At 32.4% G+C, this 18,340-nt stretch overlaps 1 protein-coding gene across 4 annotated transcripts in view; it reads left to right on the plus strand.

Moving 5' to 3' along the window:
• Positions 1 to 18,340, plus strand: part of Znf644 (zinc finger protein 644) — a 98,802-nt gene that overhangs the window by 64,414 nt on the left and 16,048 nt on the right. For all 4 annotated transcript variants that reach the window (XM_076863531.1, XM_076863532.1, XM_076863533.1 and 1 more), the window contains 2 exons: positions 7,893 to 10,927; positions 11,105 to 11,710. In XM_076863531.1, coding sequence (XP_076719646.1) covers positions 7,893 to 10,927; positions 11,105 to 11,710 — 3,641 coding nt within the window. The remainder of the gene's footprint in view (positions 1 to 7,892; positions 10,928 to 11,104; positions 11,711 to 18,340) is intronic.

Here is an 18,340-nt window from a genome sequence, read left to right on the forward strand (position 1 = left end):
TAAGGCAAATAGACATCTGACACATACTGATTTTATATTCAAAAACACTTTGTCATGTTTCTATGCTTTTTGATTATTACCACATATGTAGGCACAATAATTTTTAATGGTGTAATCCTCTTTGCCCTTGGAAATTATTTGTTTTCAAGCAGTTCATTCATATGTATATATAATAATTATCTCACCACTTTGAATATTTATTACCTCTCTTTTTACTTACTATGTTTTGTCTTCCTAGGACTTTTGACTACACTTTTTTGTACATACTAGATAGACATATGGTTTAGAATTTATAATATATCCCCAAACTGAACATAAATAGCAAACCCATCATAGACTGACAAATGCCAAAAGACCCAAAGCAAAATAACAATATATGTCAGTTAATACTTTGTTGGTGGGGGACAAAGCTGACACACTACCTCTGAAGTGTAGATTGGTTCATTTTAGGCAGATAGTTTCCTTTGAAAGTGTGTTTTTTTTTTTTTTTTTTTTTTTTTTTTAACACCAAGGATTGTATCCAGGGGCACTTAATCAATGTGCCACATCCCCAGACCTTTTAGTATTTTATTTGGAGACAGGGTCTCACTGAGTTACTTAAAGCCTTGCTAAGTTTCTGAGGCTAGCTTTGAATTTGAGATTTTCCTTCCTCAGCCTCCTGAGCAGCTGGGATTTCAGGCATGCTTCACAGTGCCCTGCTCCTTTGAAAGTTTTAAAGTTAAAAGATTTGTATAGATATTTTAACGGTAAACTGATCCGTGTTAATTCTACAAGTATAGTAAAGAGTTTGGTCAGTGTGAAAAACATATTAGTCTTTTTAATTTAAGCATGAATTTGTTCTTGTTGAAGCATATGTCACTCATCCTATCAAAGGTAAAATCATTGCTTACATTGCTCTGACTGTATGAAAGCATGAACAACACAGTAAGCATTTGTTCCATGCTTAGTAAGACTTAGCATTCTCCCTTGGTTACAACTTTTTATTGCCTTACCTCTTCCATTTGCAGAATTCATTGTTGGAATATTAACTTTTGATTAGTGAACATCCATTTGTCTTTTTACAACTATAGATTCTGATTGTTATTTAATTTTGCTAAATTAAGTTTGTAGCATAGCTCTGTCCCCCACCTCATCATCCTTGCAATTACTTTTATAAAGTTTACCATATGGCAGCAGAATTCTAAAGATGTCCTTCTATGTTTAGTATTAGTATACTTTTCAGTAAAAATTTTCTTGTGTTATTAGTATCTTACTATTTGTAACAGCTTCCTATTGAATGATGAAGGTGGTACATGGCATCAGGAACAGAACCTGAAATCAGTAATTTTATTGTAAATTGGTGATACATAATAAAATCACATATATTGTTTGTAATGGCAACGCCACATGCTGTGGGCAGTAAAATACTGTGTGCCCAATGTATTTTATTTTTCTGTTTGTAATTTCTATCCTTCAGACTCAATCACTCTTTCTTTTGTATTGCCAGTAGAAATAAACATTGGGTATAATAGTTTTCATGATACAGATACTTCCGTGGCTTCAGTGTGTTAGTCATTTAATGGTGTATTTTCATTGCTGAGAAATCAATCAAAGTATGAATGTTTATCTGTTACTATACAAACGATGTGTATATTTGTAGGAAGCACTGAAAGCTGTCTAAATATATAATAATGCTTAAATACTGAGGAATCAGATTTATTTTTCAGTGGTCCTTTTCACCTTTGTCTGGTTCCTGCTTTCTGCATCTACTGTCAAAGAATAATGAAGCTTAACACTTCTTTAACATGTCTTATAGTCCTATAAGCAAAACAAAATACAAATTTCCCCTCTTTTTCATTGCAAACTGAAAGGTTAATGTGAAGCTTCTCATTTAATACACTTACCTGGTTGGAAGTGTCGTCATGATTTTCCTTTTTCTAACTCTTAACAATTATATATGTAAAGTATATTTGCCAGAGACATTACAGGGCAGTATTTGTTTTAAAAACATCCATGCCCTACTGATATGTGTTACTAAAAAGAACAAATAAAAAATTTTAAAAATTCCTGCCATAGAAAATGTTAAATTCTTTTTTTATCATTTTCTTTTTCTTTTTTTTTTTTTTGTTTTTTTTTTTTTTTAAATCTTTTTTTTATTGGTTGTTCAAAACATTACAAAGCTCATGGCATATCATCTTCCATACATTTGATTATCATTTTATTTTTCTTGCTGAGTGTTTATTTGCATGATACTTTGCGAATTATCAAAATATAACTTTGTCTTTGAAAACGTTAACAATATTAATACAGTTGATTGTTATAAAGGGTTGCAATTCTGCATACATCTCTATAAACCTGTTGTGCTGTAAGGTGATAGACTAGACCTACCAGACTGCAAGCCAGTTCTTAAAAGAATACTATAGTTTTTCCTTTAAAAACTATTTTTGTAACTTTACAAGGTAAAGATTTACAGGATGTGTAAAGATTTACTGGATCTTACTTACTTTTTAAAAAAATATAGTTACATCATATACAAACATTCTGTGCTTTGCTAACAATTTGAAAAGTCTCCATTTAGGGCTAAATATAATTTTTAACTTACCATCTCCAATCCCCAAATATATGCAAGGACCTTAAAATTTTATGAATGGATGAATAAAGTCAATTAACATGGTATATATTTGTAAACAGCCTTATGTACATTTCTCAACAGTTCTTTAAAGGCAAATTTGTGGCCACATATATGTCTATAATTAAAATTGTTTTTTAATCCTTAAAAAAAAAGGAATCAATTAGCTGGACATGGTCGAACAGGACACATACCTGTAATCCCAGCAACTTGGGAGGCTGAGGCAGGAGGATCACAAGTTTGAGGCCAGCCTCAGGAACTTAGTGAGACCCTTTCCTACTTGGCAAGACCCTGTCTCAAAAAAAAAAATTAAAAAGGACTGTGGATGTAGCTCAATGGTAAAGCACCTTGGTTTCAATCTCCAGTACCCCCCTCCCCCCAAAAATCAATAGACTACAAATTAACTTTAAAGGATTATTTCAGGTTATTGTGAATTTAATTTGTTTATAGTCCTGTGATTTAATTCTCACTCCAGTTTTTGAGTCATTATTTCAAGCAATGATTAAATGCTAGAAATCTTTGATATATATTAAAAGGGACTGGGGATATAATTCAGTTGGTAGAGTGCTTTTCTTTCATGTGCAAGGCCCTGGGTTCAATCCCCAGCACCACTAAATAAATAAATAGGAACCTTAGAAATCATTTTACTAATCTCCAACCTCATAGTCCACTCTACAGTGTTCCTGACAGTTTACCTGCTGAATCATTCTGATTCACTATTGTGTTAGGCAGCCCTTTGCAATGATGAGGGGTTCCCGTTTCTAGTTTTTCTTGGACTTGAGATGAAAATCATATCTTTATGACTTGCTTTCTTTAGGACAGACATTCAGGCATTTGAAGATTGTTTGATTATATGGGCTAATTGTTAGAGTCAGCATACTCATTTGTCACTTCATTTTATTATATGATAGGGTTTTCGGAATCAGCTTCATCCTGGATATACCCTTATAAATGTTCTGTGTGTTTTTATTTTAGTGTGACATGCAGAATAGGATACTGCCTATATTTGATATGATTATATAGTGTACTGTCTTCTCTATTCAGTGAAATTTAGCTGTGCGTTTTTGTACATTGTGTTAATAGTATATTTAGGCTTAACTACCAAAGTAATTTAAATGTAATTACTTAATATTGGTTTGCAATTACAATGACAGTTATGAAGTTCTTTTTTTGACCCAATCTCATATTACTAACTGGAGTTGTCATGTGTTCTTAAGTATAATTTAAATGAATATAGCATTTGTGAAAACCTGACAGATCCTAACCATAACTCAGCTAGTGGGCAGCATTATAATTTACTTGCAGCTATGTAATATCGTTATTAGTGAACTGAAGTAGAATGAGGGCAGATTGCACTGAATTTTATGTGAAAATTATACTCTATGACAAAGGTAGGCATTATGTAATAAGTACTCACAAAATGTTAACCTGCTTGCAACAAATACAATTAATAATGTACATAAAAGAATGAAATTAAGCTAATTTTCTATAAAAAAAAATTATTCATGAACAGAAAGTGGACAGCATAGATTTGATGACAGGAAGGTTGTATCTAATCTGAATTACTGAGTGACCTAGGAAGCTTGCTCAGAGGGATTACAGAATAATTATGTTAATATGCAATTATCACCTCATTTCTTCTGTAGTAACCTCAAGATGTAGTGTAGTGATGGTGTTATAGCAAGTGCTGATAGTTTGCAAAAATACTGATGTTTGAGATTTCTGAGACAATAAGTCTAGCTTGAGGCATATAAGTGATGATCTGTCATCTTTAAGACAGATCTGACCTTTGTACTTTTTTTTTTTTAAATGCTCACAGTATATAACTAGAGGCAGTTATAGCTGTAGAACTCATTATGATTTTCTGGATACTGAAAATATGTTTTATGTAAATTTTAAATTCCCATTTGTGGCTGTTTAAAAATATGAATTTTTAAAAGAACATTTTTAAATTCAAGTAAAACAAAAATTTTATAATTATTTGATTATAAGAGGAAGGATTTAGTAATGGTATCTAAACATTATTTTAAAAGATCCTAAGTGATACAGCAAATTGAATGTGTTGAATTGGAATTTAGGGGGGGGGGTCTAAGCAATAAAACAGATTATTTTTAATTATTAGCTTCCCTTTTTTAAAACTTAATGAAAAATAACTATCTTAAAACATATCCCAATTTTGTTGTATTACAAACTGGTATTGATTACTCTGTTATGTATATTTGACTATATAAACTGAAAAATGGGTTGAGACAATATAAAACTAATTTATAGGTCAAATGCTTTCTTACCTGTATACTACATAATCCTCTGTGAGTAGGGAGGTAAATGTCAAGCTTCTAGATTATTCAGTGCAGAGTTTGATGATCTATTATTTTTCATTGTATCTCAATGTAATATCTGATACTATTATTAAGAACAAGTACATTTGTAACATTTTATAGTTAGAATATATTCTGAAAATTAAACTAGGAAATTTTTAATTGTTCCTAATACCAAGTCATTTTCTTAAAGCATATTTTCTAACAGATGCAATACATTGTTGGTATTAATGTGCTGCATTGTCACTTACCTAAAAAGGTCTAACTACTTTTAGTAGAAGTAATTATTAATTTGTGGGCAACTATGCCATATTTCTTTGTCGATGTGAAGGCCTAATTTTATATATTTTAACAATGTGTAATTTACTTTTTTTGTTAGTTGTTGTTTTGTAAACAAAGTTATATATTGTGCACATTTTTTTCCTGTGGTTTTGAGCAGAACATTTTGATGTCTTTAGAATGTGAAAAGCTCTTGTAAAGCCCTTATTCTGGTAATGAGGTTGCAGTCTCCAAGCCGACATGATATTCTCATAGATTGTCACCCTGCTGTTCAGGGGGTACCAATGAAGTTGCTTTAAATGGGAAGCGTCTGTTCCATCTCTGAACCTCTAACACCAGAACAGATGGGTAGAACATAGAACATGGAAGGTTTTACCTCTGAGGTGGTAACAGTGAAGCCACTCATTAACACTGAATTTACCACTTCGTTAGCAACGTTGCTTCCTGTTGAGAAAAGCTAATATAGGCTTTCAAATTGACTGAGCATATATTTGTCTACCTCTGTGATTATAATAAAGAGGAACAGAAATTTAAGACTAGTTTTTTAAAAACTGTCATTAATTTTAGATTTTTGAGATTATTACTACGGAGGCATTTTACTTTTTCTATCTTATGTAATGAGAAATATCAAGAATGGGTAATAGTGTAGCATCAAAGCTTGCTTTTCTTTTCATTGACATTTGCACACTAGTTCTAACACATGTTTATGTGCTGCCCATTTTTAACTTCTGTGTTTGTGATGTAGAGTCTCCTGCTGGGTGCTGCATTAGCACCATTTTGGGGTGATATCATTGAATATGATCTTACTGGAAGTCTATTTTTATTACTGTGAAAGTTTACCAATCTTAAAAGCAGAATTTTAAAACCTAAGAGGTGTGGAATAATGATTGTTGCTATACATAATGGCAAAAAAAAGACATTTGTAATTGTTGTAATATTTATTGCATTAAACATTTTGTGGAAAGAATAAGATCATAGTTATGAGTGCTTGTTCTGCATTATGAAATATGGAAAATGTTATTAGAAACCTTTTATTATTGAATCAGATTTAATGTGTTACAAAGCATGAAATTTGTACCATAAAGGATAGTAGAAATATTGAAATTTATTTAGAATGTCTTCATTTTAAAATATTGGATTATGAAGTCCTGCTGTCTTAAAGTAGTATTATTAAAAGTAGTTTATATAAAAATAGTTGGTTAAAGTAGTAAATTACTACTTTTGTTTAACTACTGTATTTCTAATATTAGAGCAGTACCTAACACATAGTAAGTGCTCAGTAAATAAATCACACTTACATGTATGATGCTTATGCCAGTACTTTAGTTAAACACCTTTGGTTGCCAGGTATCGAGTTCTTTAAGTGGCACAGAAAAGATTATTTGGGGGCTTTGCTACAATTGCTTAATGAAGCAATCAGAACCATAATGCAGCTTGTCTTACTAGAATGAAGTATCCAAATTCTGTAGAAACAAAACTAGTTTTATACTTTAAGAACTTTTACTTTGATTTTACAACCATTTTTATTCATTCAACAACTATGGCCCAAGCACCTATGCCATGTACAGCACACTGGTTTGAGAAAAATGATGATGACAAGGTTGTTAGTCTCAAAGAGCTTCTATTCTTTCAAGAAGACAGCTATTCCAGTATAATGTGGCTATTTCTAGGAGCAGGATAAAAACAAAGTGTCAGGGAACTCTTCATAATAGGACAGTAAATTCAGCCATGGTATGAATGTCTCCCAAACATTCATTAGTCTCCTATTTAAAAAAAAAATATCCTGCTGTCTTAAAATGATTACCACGTGATCAAAAATGGTTTGAAAAATTTTATCTGCATTTTATATAAAATAACCTAAAAATATATGCTTACGATGTTTCATTATCAAGCATTTTAAGCCACTGCATTAAACCATCAAATCATAAATGGGATAACTGCTTTTAAAGAATGTGTAGAATTTGGGAGCTCAGGCATGAAATTTTAATGTAATCACTTCATTAATTTTAACTTACTAATTTAGAATTGAGGATAAACTGAATAAGGAATGAATGAAACCCTTTGAATAAAGCATTTTTACAGTTAGTAGAATTTTAGAACATTAAACATCTTAAGAACAAAGCATTCTTAAATATTTTAAAAATAAAAATTACTGTTTTATTCATGAGTCAAAGATGTTGATAGCAAATATGTTCATTCAGATTTAGATCTTTAGTGAGTAGTGTTTTGTTACCTTTCTCCAGGAATGAGCTTTTAAGTTACAAAACTTACCTGCAGTATTTGACAATTCAGACTATTTTGTAGTATAGAATGCTTGTTCCTAATCTACTCAGGTAATTTTGTTCTCATTAGCAATATGTGTTTGAGGTTTTGTTTTCATTCTGTAGTATATTCATTTATGTTGTGTGAGGGTATGTTGCATTTCCCTAGACATTCTGTATGCAGCATTGAATTACTGCCTAGCACAAACTACAGTACTGAACTTTGAAATACATTTAAAATGTTTCAATTATTTGAAATGTTGCTACATTCTTATTAGCATGTCAGTATAAAAAAGAATAGAAATATTAGGATGTCAGTATAAAGAATAGAAAATAAAGCTTATAACAATGTACTTTCAACTCTCCATACATTCTAATAGTACTTTTTTTTCATGCAAATCTAAATTTTTGTTTTCCATTTTCTAGACTAAATGTGTTAAATGGGCTTGCCAACAATATGGATGATTTGAAGATAAACACCGATATTACTGGTGCTAAAGAAGAACTCCAAGATGACAACAATTTTATCTCAGAGAAAGAGAGTGGAGTTCATAAACCAAAAGATTGTCAAACAGCATTTCAGAAAAATAATTCATTGACTCTGCCTGAAGAACTGTCAAAGGATAAATCTGAAAAAGCCTTAAGTGGAGGCCAGTCTACTCTATTCATACATGCTGGTGCTCCTGCTGTTTCTAGTGAAAACTTTACCTTACCTAAAGGAGCTACTGTTAATGGACCAGTTTCACACTCCTCCTTAACTAAGACTTCCAGTATGAATAAAGGCAGTGTTTCATTAACCACTGGACAGCCTGTGGATCAGCCAACAACAGAATCTTGTTCAACTTTGAAGGTAACAGCTGATCTTCAGCTGTCTACACCACAAAAAGCAAGTCAACATCAAGTTCTATTTTTGTTATCAGATGTAGCACATACTAAGAATCCAACCCATTCCATTAAAAAACTACCTACCTCTGCTTCAGTTGGTTGTGACATTCAAAATTCAGTAGGGAGTAGTATAAAGTCAGATAGCACTTTAATAAATCAAGTAGAGGTGGGCGAGAATAGTGAAGATATATTGGTAAAAGATGATTGTGTTAATACATTAACAGGAATTTCCTCAGGTACAGATGAGTATAGGTCAGAAAATGATGCAAACTGGGATCCCCAAAAAGAGTTTATTCAGTTTCTTATGACTAATGAAGAAACAGTGGATAAAGCTCCAGTTCACTCTAAAGTAGGTCTAGAAAAAAAGAGAAAGCGAAAAATGGATGTAAGCAAAATAACTCGTTATACAGAAGATTGCTTTAGTGATTCCAATTGTGTACCTAGTAAATCAAAAATGCTAGAAGTTGACTTTCTGGAACAGAATGAAGAGGTACAAGCAATAGACTCACAGAAATACACATTATCAAAAGTGAAACCTGAATCAACTGATGAAGATTTGGAATCTGTAGATGCTTTTCAACATCTAATTTATAATCCAGATAAATGTGGAGAAAACAGTTCACCTGTTCATACTAGCACTTTTATTTCAAATACCTTAAAAAAGAAATGTGAAGAGAGTGATTCTGAGTCACCTGCTACTTTTAGTACTGAAGAGCCATCATTCTACCCCTGTACAAAGTGCAATGTGAATTTTAGGGAGAAAAAGCACCTCCACAGGCATATGATGTATCATTTAGATGGGAATAGTCACTTTCGCCATCTTAATGTCCCAAGGCCATATGCTTGTCGAGAATGTGGACGGACATTTCGAGATCGCAATTCACTTCTAAAACACATGATTATTCACCAAGAAAGAAGACAAAAGTTGATGGAAGAAATTCGTGAATTGAAAGAACTTCAGGATGAAGGAAGAAGTGCACGATTACAATGTCCTCAGTGTGTGTTTGGTACCAATTGCCCTAAAACATTCGTGCAGCATGCTAAAACCCACGAAAAAGATAAAAGGTACTATTGCTGTGAAGAGTGTAACTTCATGGCAGTAACAGAAAATGAATTGGAATGTCACAGAGGCATTGCCCATGGAGCAGTAGTAAAATGCCCAATAGTGAATTCTGACGTAGCTCAGAGGAAAACACAAAAAAAGACTTTTATGAAAGACTCTGTTACAGGATCATCCAAAAAATCATCTACATACATATGTAAGATGTGTCCTTTTACCACTTCAGCTAGAAGTATTTTAAAAAAGCACATGGAATACTTGCATTCCTCATCATCTGTTGATTCATTTGGTAGTCCTCTGGGACTTGATAAAAGAAAAAGTGACATTCTTGAAGAACCCATAGATATCAGTAGCACTAAACCATTAATTAAACAACAGTCAACCACATTTCCAAAGAACTCTGCTTTAAAACAAGACGTAAAACGAACATTTGGATCAAGTTCACAATCAAGTAATTTTTCAAAATTCCATAAGCGGCCACATAGAATACAGAAAGCTCGGAAAAGCATTGCCCAATCAGGTGTAAACATGTGCAGTCAAAACAACCCTCCTCACAAGACTGGAACAATTAAAAGCAGCATTGACCAAAAACCTAAGTATCTTCATCAAGCAACTAAAGAAAAATCTAATGCCAAGGCAAATAGCAACTATTTACATAGACACAAATATGAAAACTACAGGATGATCAAAAAATCAGGTGAATCATATCCTCTCCATTTCAAAAAAGAAGTTAGTTCACTAAATTCTTTACATCTGTATTCATCATCAAGTAATTCTCACAATAGTTTTATTTCAGATCCTCATAACCCAGACAACAAAAGGCCGGAAAGCTTCAAAGACCACAGGCGTGTAGCTGTAAAACGAGTAGTTAAGGAATCTAAGAAGGAAGGTTCTGTTGAAGGAGAAGACTTGGATAGCTATCCTGATTTCTTACATAAAATGACTGTTGTTGTTTTGCAAAAACTTAATTCTGCTGAAAAGAAAGATAGTTATGAAACAGAAGATGATAGTTCCTGGGATAATGTTGAGCTAGGCGACTACACTACACAGGCCATAGAAGATGAAACCTATAATGATCTTAATCAAGAACATGTAAACTTATTCCCTCTATTTAAAAGCAAGGTGGAAGGTCAGGAACCTGGAGAAAATCCTACCCTTAGTTATGATCAAAATGATGGCTTTTATTTTGAATATTATGAAGATGCTGGAACTAACAACTTTTTACATGAGATACATGATCCTCAGCAATTAGAAAATGCAGAAACTTCATTGTCAAAGCATAGTTCTGTTTTTCATTGGACTGATTTGTCTCTTGAAAAGAAATCGTGTCCTTATTGCCCAGCAACATTTGAAACAGGTGTTGGGTTGTCAAATCATGTCCGGGGACATCTTCACAGAGCAGGATTAAGCTATGAAGCCCGTCATGTAGTATCACCAGAACAAATAGCCACAAGTGACAAAATGCAACATTTCAAAAGAACTGGCACAGGGACACCTGTTAAGCGAGTTAGAAAAGGTAAGTTTTCATGTGGTTAATTTGGGCTAATGTATCTGTATTCAAATTCAGAGGATTTGAATTTTTTTTCTGGATTTGGTCTTTATTATAATTACAATTTTATATTTCAGAGGTAAATCACCTTAGAGTGGTCCATTTAAAAAAAATTCTGATATTACTCTTAAAAATTTTTTTTAGCTATAGAGAAATCTGAAACCACTTCTGAACACACTTGTCAGCTTTGTGGTGGTTGGTTTGATACTAAAATTGGATTATCAAATCATGTTAGAGGCCACCTGAAAAGACTTGGAAAGACCAAATGGGATGCTCATAAATCTCCAATCTGTGTTCTGAATGAAATGATGCAAAATGAAGAAAAATATGAAAAAATCCTAAAGGCATTGAACAGTCGTCGTATTATTCCCAGACCATTTGTAGCTCAAAAACTTGCATCAGGTGATGACTTTCTATCTCAAAATGTTATACCTCTCGAAGCGTACCGTAATGGCCTAAAGACTGAAGCACTGTCAGTGTCGGCATCTGAGGAAGAAGGGCTGAATTTCTTAAATGAATATGATGAAACAAAACCTGAACTGCCCAGTGGAAAAAAGAATCAGTCTCTTACACTGATAGAACTTCTCAAAAATAAAAGGATGGGAGAAGAAAGAAATTCTGCTATTTCTCCTCAAAAGGTGCATAGTCAGACAGCAAGAAAGAGATTTGTTCAGAAATGTGTTCTTCCATTAAATGAAGACAGTCCATTGATGTATCAACCACAAAAAATGGACTTGACTATGCACTCAGGTAAGAGGAAATTCATGAGTATCTTTTTAATTTTAACACAGTTGTGCTTTCTTTAATGGAATATTTGTGGAAAATACTTTCTCAGAATCTTCTTATTTAAGCTGCTTTTTTTGCAGAACAGATTGATTATTCTACTGTCATTTCTGTGTAACTCATCAATTGATGCTCATCAGCACTGAGTCTGTGCCTCATTTCTTGGTCTGAATGTAAGGTGAGAACAAATGCAAAAGAAAACCACACCCCCTCCCAAAAAAAAGCTGATCTTTAAAACTAAAATTGTTATGGATGAAGGATGGTTATGGATGGAAATTTTATGTTGTTCAAAAGCATAGTATTACTAAAAAGGCAAACTTTTGTCATATTTTTGCCTGTGTTTAAAAGTGATGTGTTTTCAAGATTTAGCTATTGGTTTTCCCTCTGCTCAGGTAAAAACAAAACAAAATGGTCTCTATAAACTAAAAGGATTGGTGTCTGTGGTATGTTGTGATTAACCTAAAGAAGCGCTCCCTCCCTCTCCAATTCTTCATTGTATTGTGGGATAGTTTGGTTTTGGAACTATTGTGAGTATAAAACATGTTTGCTGGGCTTCTAGATTTTACAGTAGTTTTTTAAGGGAACTGACAGATGATTTAGCTTAGTGCTTGTGCACTAAACAGTTTTTCCCTTTTCAAGGAATATTTTGTGTGTATCAGCAAATAATGTGGCAGATAAAGTAGCCAAACTTCATTTGGTGTTGCAGGGTCTGATGTGTATGTTTAGACTAGAAGAATTTTAAGTGTCTTTATAAAGGTTTCCTTTGGAGGTTATGAGTGTTGAAGGTTTATATAGATTGGTCTTTTGATTTGAGGCCCAGGTAGAGTGTGTCTGAGGTAATTATATACTGTTGCTTTGTTTACTTTCCACGGACATTGTGATAGCTCAAATATTTGTAATGCAGTTTTGATTTAAGGAAAGATTACTTGTATTTTAAGTGGCTTGAAAAGTGATTTCTCTGGTATGGACTTGTGGCAAATAGGGCTCTTTCTTTCATACAAAGATAGTCTTTCAAAGTCAGTAGCTTTCTGTTTTTTAGGAGAATAAAACGCAGGGAATAATATGCTTCATAGATGTAAAGCACACTTGTGGCTATTATAGTAAGGTAGAAGAAACATGTTGGGGGAGTGAGGGTTGTTTGAGAAGTTCTGAATGTATTGTTTCAACATGTTTCTTTCCTGTGATGAGTAAGATGTTAGCTTGTTGATCATTTATTTAGCACAAAGATTGTAGTAAAAAACTTCAATTCATTAACTTTCATTATTGATTGCGCATTCAAAGTAATGAACATAAAATGCCCTGAATAAAATGTTGTGTCTAACAGCTGTTCAGTGGTGTGTTTTACCACCTTTTCTCCCAGCCTTCATCAGAAAGCCTAATTTAGTATGGAGCCTTTTACGGTTTTGTGGGTAAAACACTTTAATTACCACTTTGTCAACTAGACTTTTTAATTCTTTTTATTGGTAATGTTGTAAGCTTTGAAACTTCTCAACAGAACTGTGCTGTTCAAATCACAGAATTGTACTTTAGTAGGTTTAGGAAATGATCTGCGTAACACAGAAATCTGCAAGAGAGTAGTAATAGGTGTTAAATTCAGAAGAGCTAAGAGGTTCAAGTCACTCCTCTTTCACCTTTCCAAAGAGCATGGTTTGGCTCTAAATACTAACTACAAACTACTAATAGTTAACTTAATTCCCCCTTTTTATTTCACGTTTAAGCTAATTCATGAACGTTTTTAAAACCATCTTTATTGTGGTACTTCTACACACTTTTAAGCTAAGAAAATTTCACTTTTTGAAGTGAGAACTGGATTATAGTTTTCTTTTGAATGATAGGTATGCCTGTGAAGCTTAGAACATGTGTGCATTGCAATACGACGTTTACAAGTGCTGTTAGCCTGTCCAACCACTTACGCGCTTATGCACGAAAGAAGAGTGCTGGACTTTTGACTGGTACAGGTATGTTTGAACAGATATCACAGCAAGTCTGTTTGATACAAATACACTTTTTTTCCCCCCTCACCAGACTGGTGCTAATTCAGGCGATATTTATAGCTTTCTTTGGTAAGCAATAATTGAATCTGATACACATAAATTTCAGCAACTTGTAAACTTAGATATAATTTTAAGCAAGTCATTCTTTTTCATTTGGATCATATTGACTTGATTTGTGGAAAAAAGTAACCAATTAGAGGTGTGAAACTTTTGAGTTTACATTAATCCTATTGATTTTTAAATTATACTATTTTTGATTTTTTAAATTTATTTTTATTAATAGATTCTATTAAAACACCTCTCTTTGGTAAGAAAAATACACATACACACACACAGGTTTGTCTTGGAGATATGCTTTATTAGAAAAGGAATTATAAAGAAAAGGAAATTACAATGGAATTTCAAATATGTAGAATTGATTAGAAACTAATGAGTTTTTATTAGTCTACAGATCAGATTTTTGAAGGGGCAATCCTTTATAATAACTCAGTGTGAGAACTGAGTAGATTTTACTTTTAATGCTCCTAAATAATATTTAGGATTAGTAAATATAGACATACACATAAGTAATATAAAATGCACATTTCTGTGTTATTTTTGGTTGGCTAGCCCAGCCTTGCAGATAACCTCTTCATACTTCGTGTTTGTGAAAATTTGTTAGCTTACTCATATGTAATATGCTTCTTACACCCTATAAAATGCTTTGCTCTTTCATTTATATAGTCTTTCAGGCTACTGTGCGTCAGCAAATTCCAATTTTCTTTCACATCTTAAAATATAACCCCCCCCCATCATTTTGGCCTAAAATTCTCTTTCTAGTCTTATGTCTCTTGCTGTTTTTTATCACAATCTTCTGCTTTTTCTAGCTGTAGTTTTCCTAACCTTTTAGTTCTTCCTCGTGTCCTATGACTTAACATCTAATATGTTCTTGCTGCCAGAGAAACTCTTGTATTCATATTGGCATCTTTTTCTTCTGCTTCTTTGCTTTATTCCTTGATTTGATACACAAATGACAAGAATAACTATCATTTATATTAAAAGGAGGGGAATTTTGAGTTTTATTTTATTGAATTCATGCTCCTATTGGGTTATAAATTTTATATATCCCCACCTTCATCAGACTTGACAGTTGATTGCACACATTAAATGTAGAGGGCAATGAAAATAAGAGAAGATAGAAATGGGAAATAATCCCTAATGTTATCATAGCCACCAATCTTTATTGAATATTTGCTGTATGTCAGGTACTGTTCTCTGACGTTTATATGCATGACATTTAGTAAGCAACCAGATGGATTGTAGGTATTATAATTTCATTTTACAGGAAATTAGGATTTGGAAAACTTCAACAATTTGAAGTTATATAGTTAATGAGTAGCAGAATTGAAATACAAATCAAGATTGTCTTCCTTTAGATCTTTGTTATTAGTGATTATTCTCTGCCATATATAGGTGATATTTTTCTTGAATTTCTAATTTTAGAATGAAACAATTGAAAATTCTAAAATGAGGTTGGGTTTAAGGTGGAGAGCATTCTGGTGAAGACTGAGTCTAATTAGAAAAAAAAGACCCCCAACATGGTTAGACCTAATTTAGACTTTGAAGGGCATGTGAGGATGTATCAGTCTTGACTATTCAGACAGATTTTTGAAATTGGAAAAAAGTGCTTTTACCTCATCTGAAAATCTTTCAAAACATAGGACTAGTTAGTTGTTTTATAAATAACTGATAATGATATTACCTTATATTTAAAAAAATTATCAGGGAGAAAAGTAATATCTAATGAATGGGAATACAGACTAGGCCATTAAGAAAAAAATTACATATTGATTTTAAAATATCATTAATTAAATATTACTCCAAATGTACTAAGTATTAGAAGATAAAGTGTTGTTTGGTGGTCTTACACAGAAAGAAGGGAAATGAAAACCTGAATAAAGTTTAGGGTGGTATTTTCTACAACTAATACTTCCAAGAAACAAAAATTTATGTTTCCTTTCCTTAGAAATTCTGAAACATTTTGTCCTGATATTTTAAATCTTCTTGATCAGTAGAGCTACATAGTTGTCTATGATGCTTATTCATGCCAACTAGGAAGTTTTTATTCAACTTATTGATGTTTTTTGTTTCCTAAATGGAGAATTTTATTTATAAACTCCATATATTTATTCTCTTTCCCACATTATGACTGGTATAAAGCATTGATACCAACCTATTTTCCTAGAGGGTGCCACTGGGTTATTATAAAGAATTCATTAGTTCATATGAGTATCAACCATCAGTTTTTCATAGATATGTATAGATGCTATTTTGATGAATAAAATACCAATTCATTCTTATTAAACCTTACATTAATTCATCACAAAATTGAAACAATGGAAAAATAGGAATAAAACCTCCAAAAGAATGTCTAATATGTGAGTTCAAGCAGCCTTTATCCACATGGATCTTTAGTTGTATGGTCCATCCTTAAGGAACTCTTTGCTAAACGTCTGTTTGGTCACTTGAGAAGCACCAGTTCTTGTCCACTTCTGTGTGGGGACTGGTAGCCTCTTGAGGAATATTATCCCTTCTGTTCCTTCTAATTGTACTTCTCCAAATATCCTTGAATAGACTGCAAAGGATACCCCTTTGCTTCCCCAAAATACCCTTATATGACAGTTCTCAGTCCTTTTTATGAAAGCAAAGGGTTCCATCCCAGTAATACACGCTTATTTATATATATAAAATTTTTTTATATATAGGCTTTTCATATCATCTAAAGGTTGTCATATATGGATCATTCCTGTGGCAGAAAATTTAAAATAAAAATGAAGTAGAAAGAACACAGAACTGGGAAATAGGAGAGTCGTCATATTAGAAAATAATTAAGATATGAAAACTGTTTAACATCAAAGCTAATTCTGTTGTCACAAGTATAAATTAAAATGCACCCTCCCTAATGTTAATAAAAGGAACTGATGAAAAAAGTAGGAAAGCTTTAGAATTGAAAATACTAGGGTTAAATTGTCGAAAAATAAATAAATGTCATAGATTATGATTTTGCTCCAGAACTGATCCAGATTATTTTTATTAAGAGTTTCCATAAATTGCTTAACAGGTTTTCTGGATTTTTAGTTATAGATAATTTATGAGGCTATATTTTTGTGGGGGGTGGGTGCTGAGGGTTGAACTCTCAGGGCTTTGCATATGCTAGGCAAGCATTCTCCCACTGAATTATACCCCCAGCCCTGTTTTAATTTTTTAATGGATCTTTGTCTAAAGACACTAGTATCAAAGGATTTACTTTATATCATATTATAAATTCAAGGTGGATTTTACTTTTTCAAGAATTAATTCCAGTTTATATATATTATACTATTGGTAGTCTTTTTTGCATTTTTAGTCTGTTTTTTGCATATTCATATAAATTTTTTCTATTTAGAGTCTTATAAAAACATGATAGAGTTCATATTAAGTACTTTTGAACTTTTATTTTCACTGTTTGCTTTTGTGCTTAATAATATTTATTTGTTTTCTGAGGATGGAACCAAGTGGTGCTTTACCACTGAAGCACATCCCCAGCTTTTTTATTTTTTGTTTTGAAAAAGGGTCTTGCTCAGATCCTCCTGTCTAAGCCTTTCACGTTGCTGGGATTATAGTTGTGCACCACCATGCTTGGCTAAGAACAGTATTGAGTTATTAATAAATTATACATACTGGTTTGACCTTGTCCTAGCTAAGTAACAGTTCCTTTTTCACTCTGATAAGTGTCCTGGATTAGATAATAATCTAATTTAATTTATTTATTATTAGATAATAATCTAATCTATTTTATGGTAACCTTGGATATTAAAATTGCCAAAACATTTAAAATTATTTAAGGTAAAGTTTATTCTACCAATCTAACCTGCAGTTGCAAACAAACAAACAAATCTGAGATCAAAGTAAGAATGAATTTCAACAGATAAGGAAAGGGAAGTAAATCAGAGTACAATGATGTGAAACAAAATATATCTGCACAATGCATGGATGTTTGCATAATGCTGCGCACTGTTAACATAGCATTCGGTTATCTCTCAAAAAGAAGGAAGAATAAGAAAAGTGTTCTTCGGCATTTTTATTAGGGCTATTTTTTTAATCTCTATATCATATAAACTCACATTTATATACACATAATCCCTGTTTATTTATTCACTCACTTGAATTATGTTACATTAATATTTTCTTTATTAAAAATTAGTGGTAGTCATGACCCAATAAATTGTTGCTATCCACTGTCACCCTGCCCCAAGTGTCTGTCTTTGGAACTGGAACTGTCTAGAACCAACAATAGTAGTATATTAGAAATTTTAACATCACTTCTATGGCAGCAGGTGAATTACCTTTTTCATTTTAATCTTCTCATCTATAGCTCACATATTCTTAAAATCAAATGCTGACCTCTGAGATTTAAAATAAATCAGAACATTTTAATTACTTATTTTTAAAAAAGCAAGGAAAATATCTTTACACACACCAAAAATATATTTGTGAAGGACTATATTTCATGATCTTCAGAACACTTTTTTTGTGACATTTTAGAAGTACAGTTTTTCTCATCTACAACAACAAGTAACTAAGC

The sequence above is a fragment of the Callospermophilus lateralis genome, chromosome 7, assembly GCF_048772815.1.
Source record: "Callospermophilus lateralis isolate mCalLat2 chromosome 7, mCalLat2.hap1, whole genome shotgun sequence".
NCBI classification, from domain to species: Eukaryota; Metazoa; Chordata; class Mammalia; order Rodentia; family Sciuridae; genus Callospermophilus; species Callospermophilus lateralis.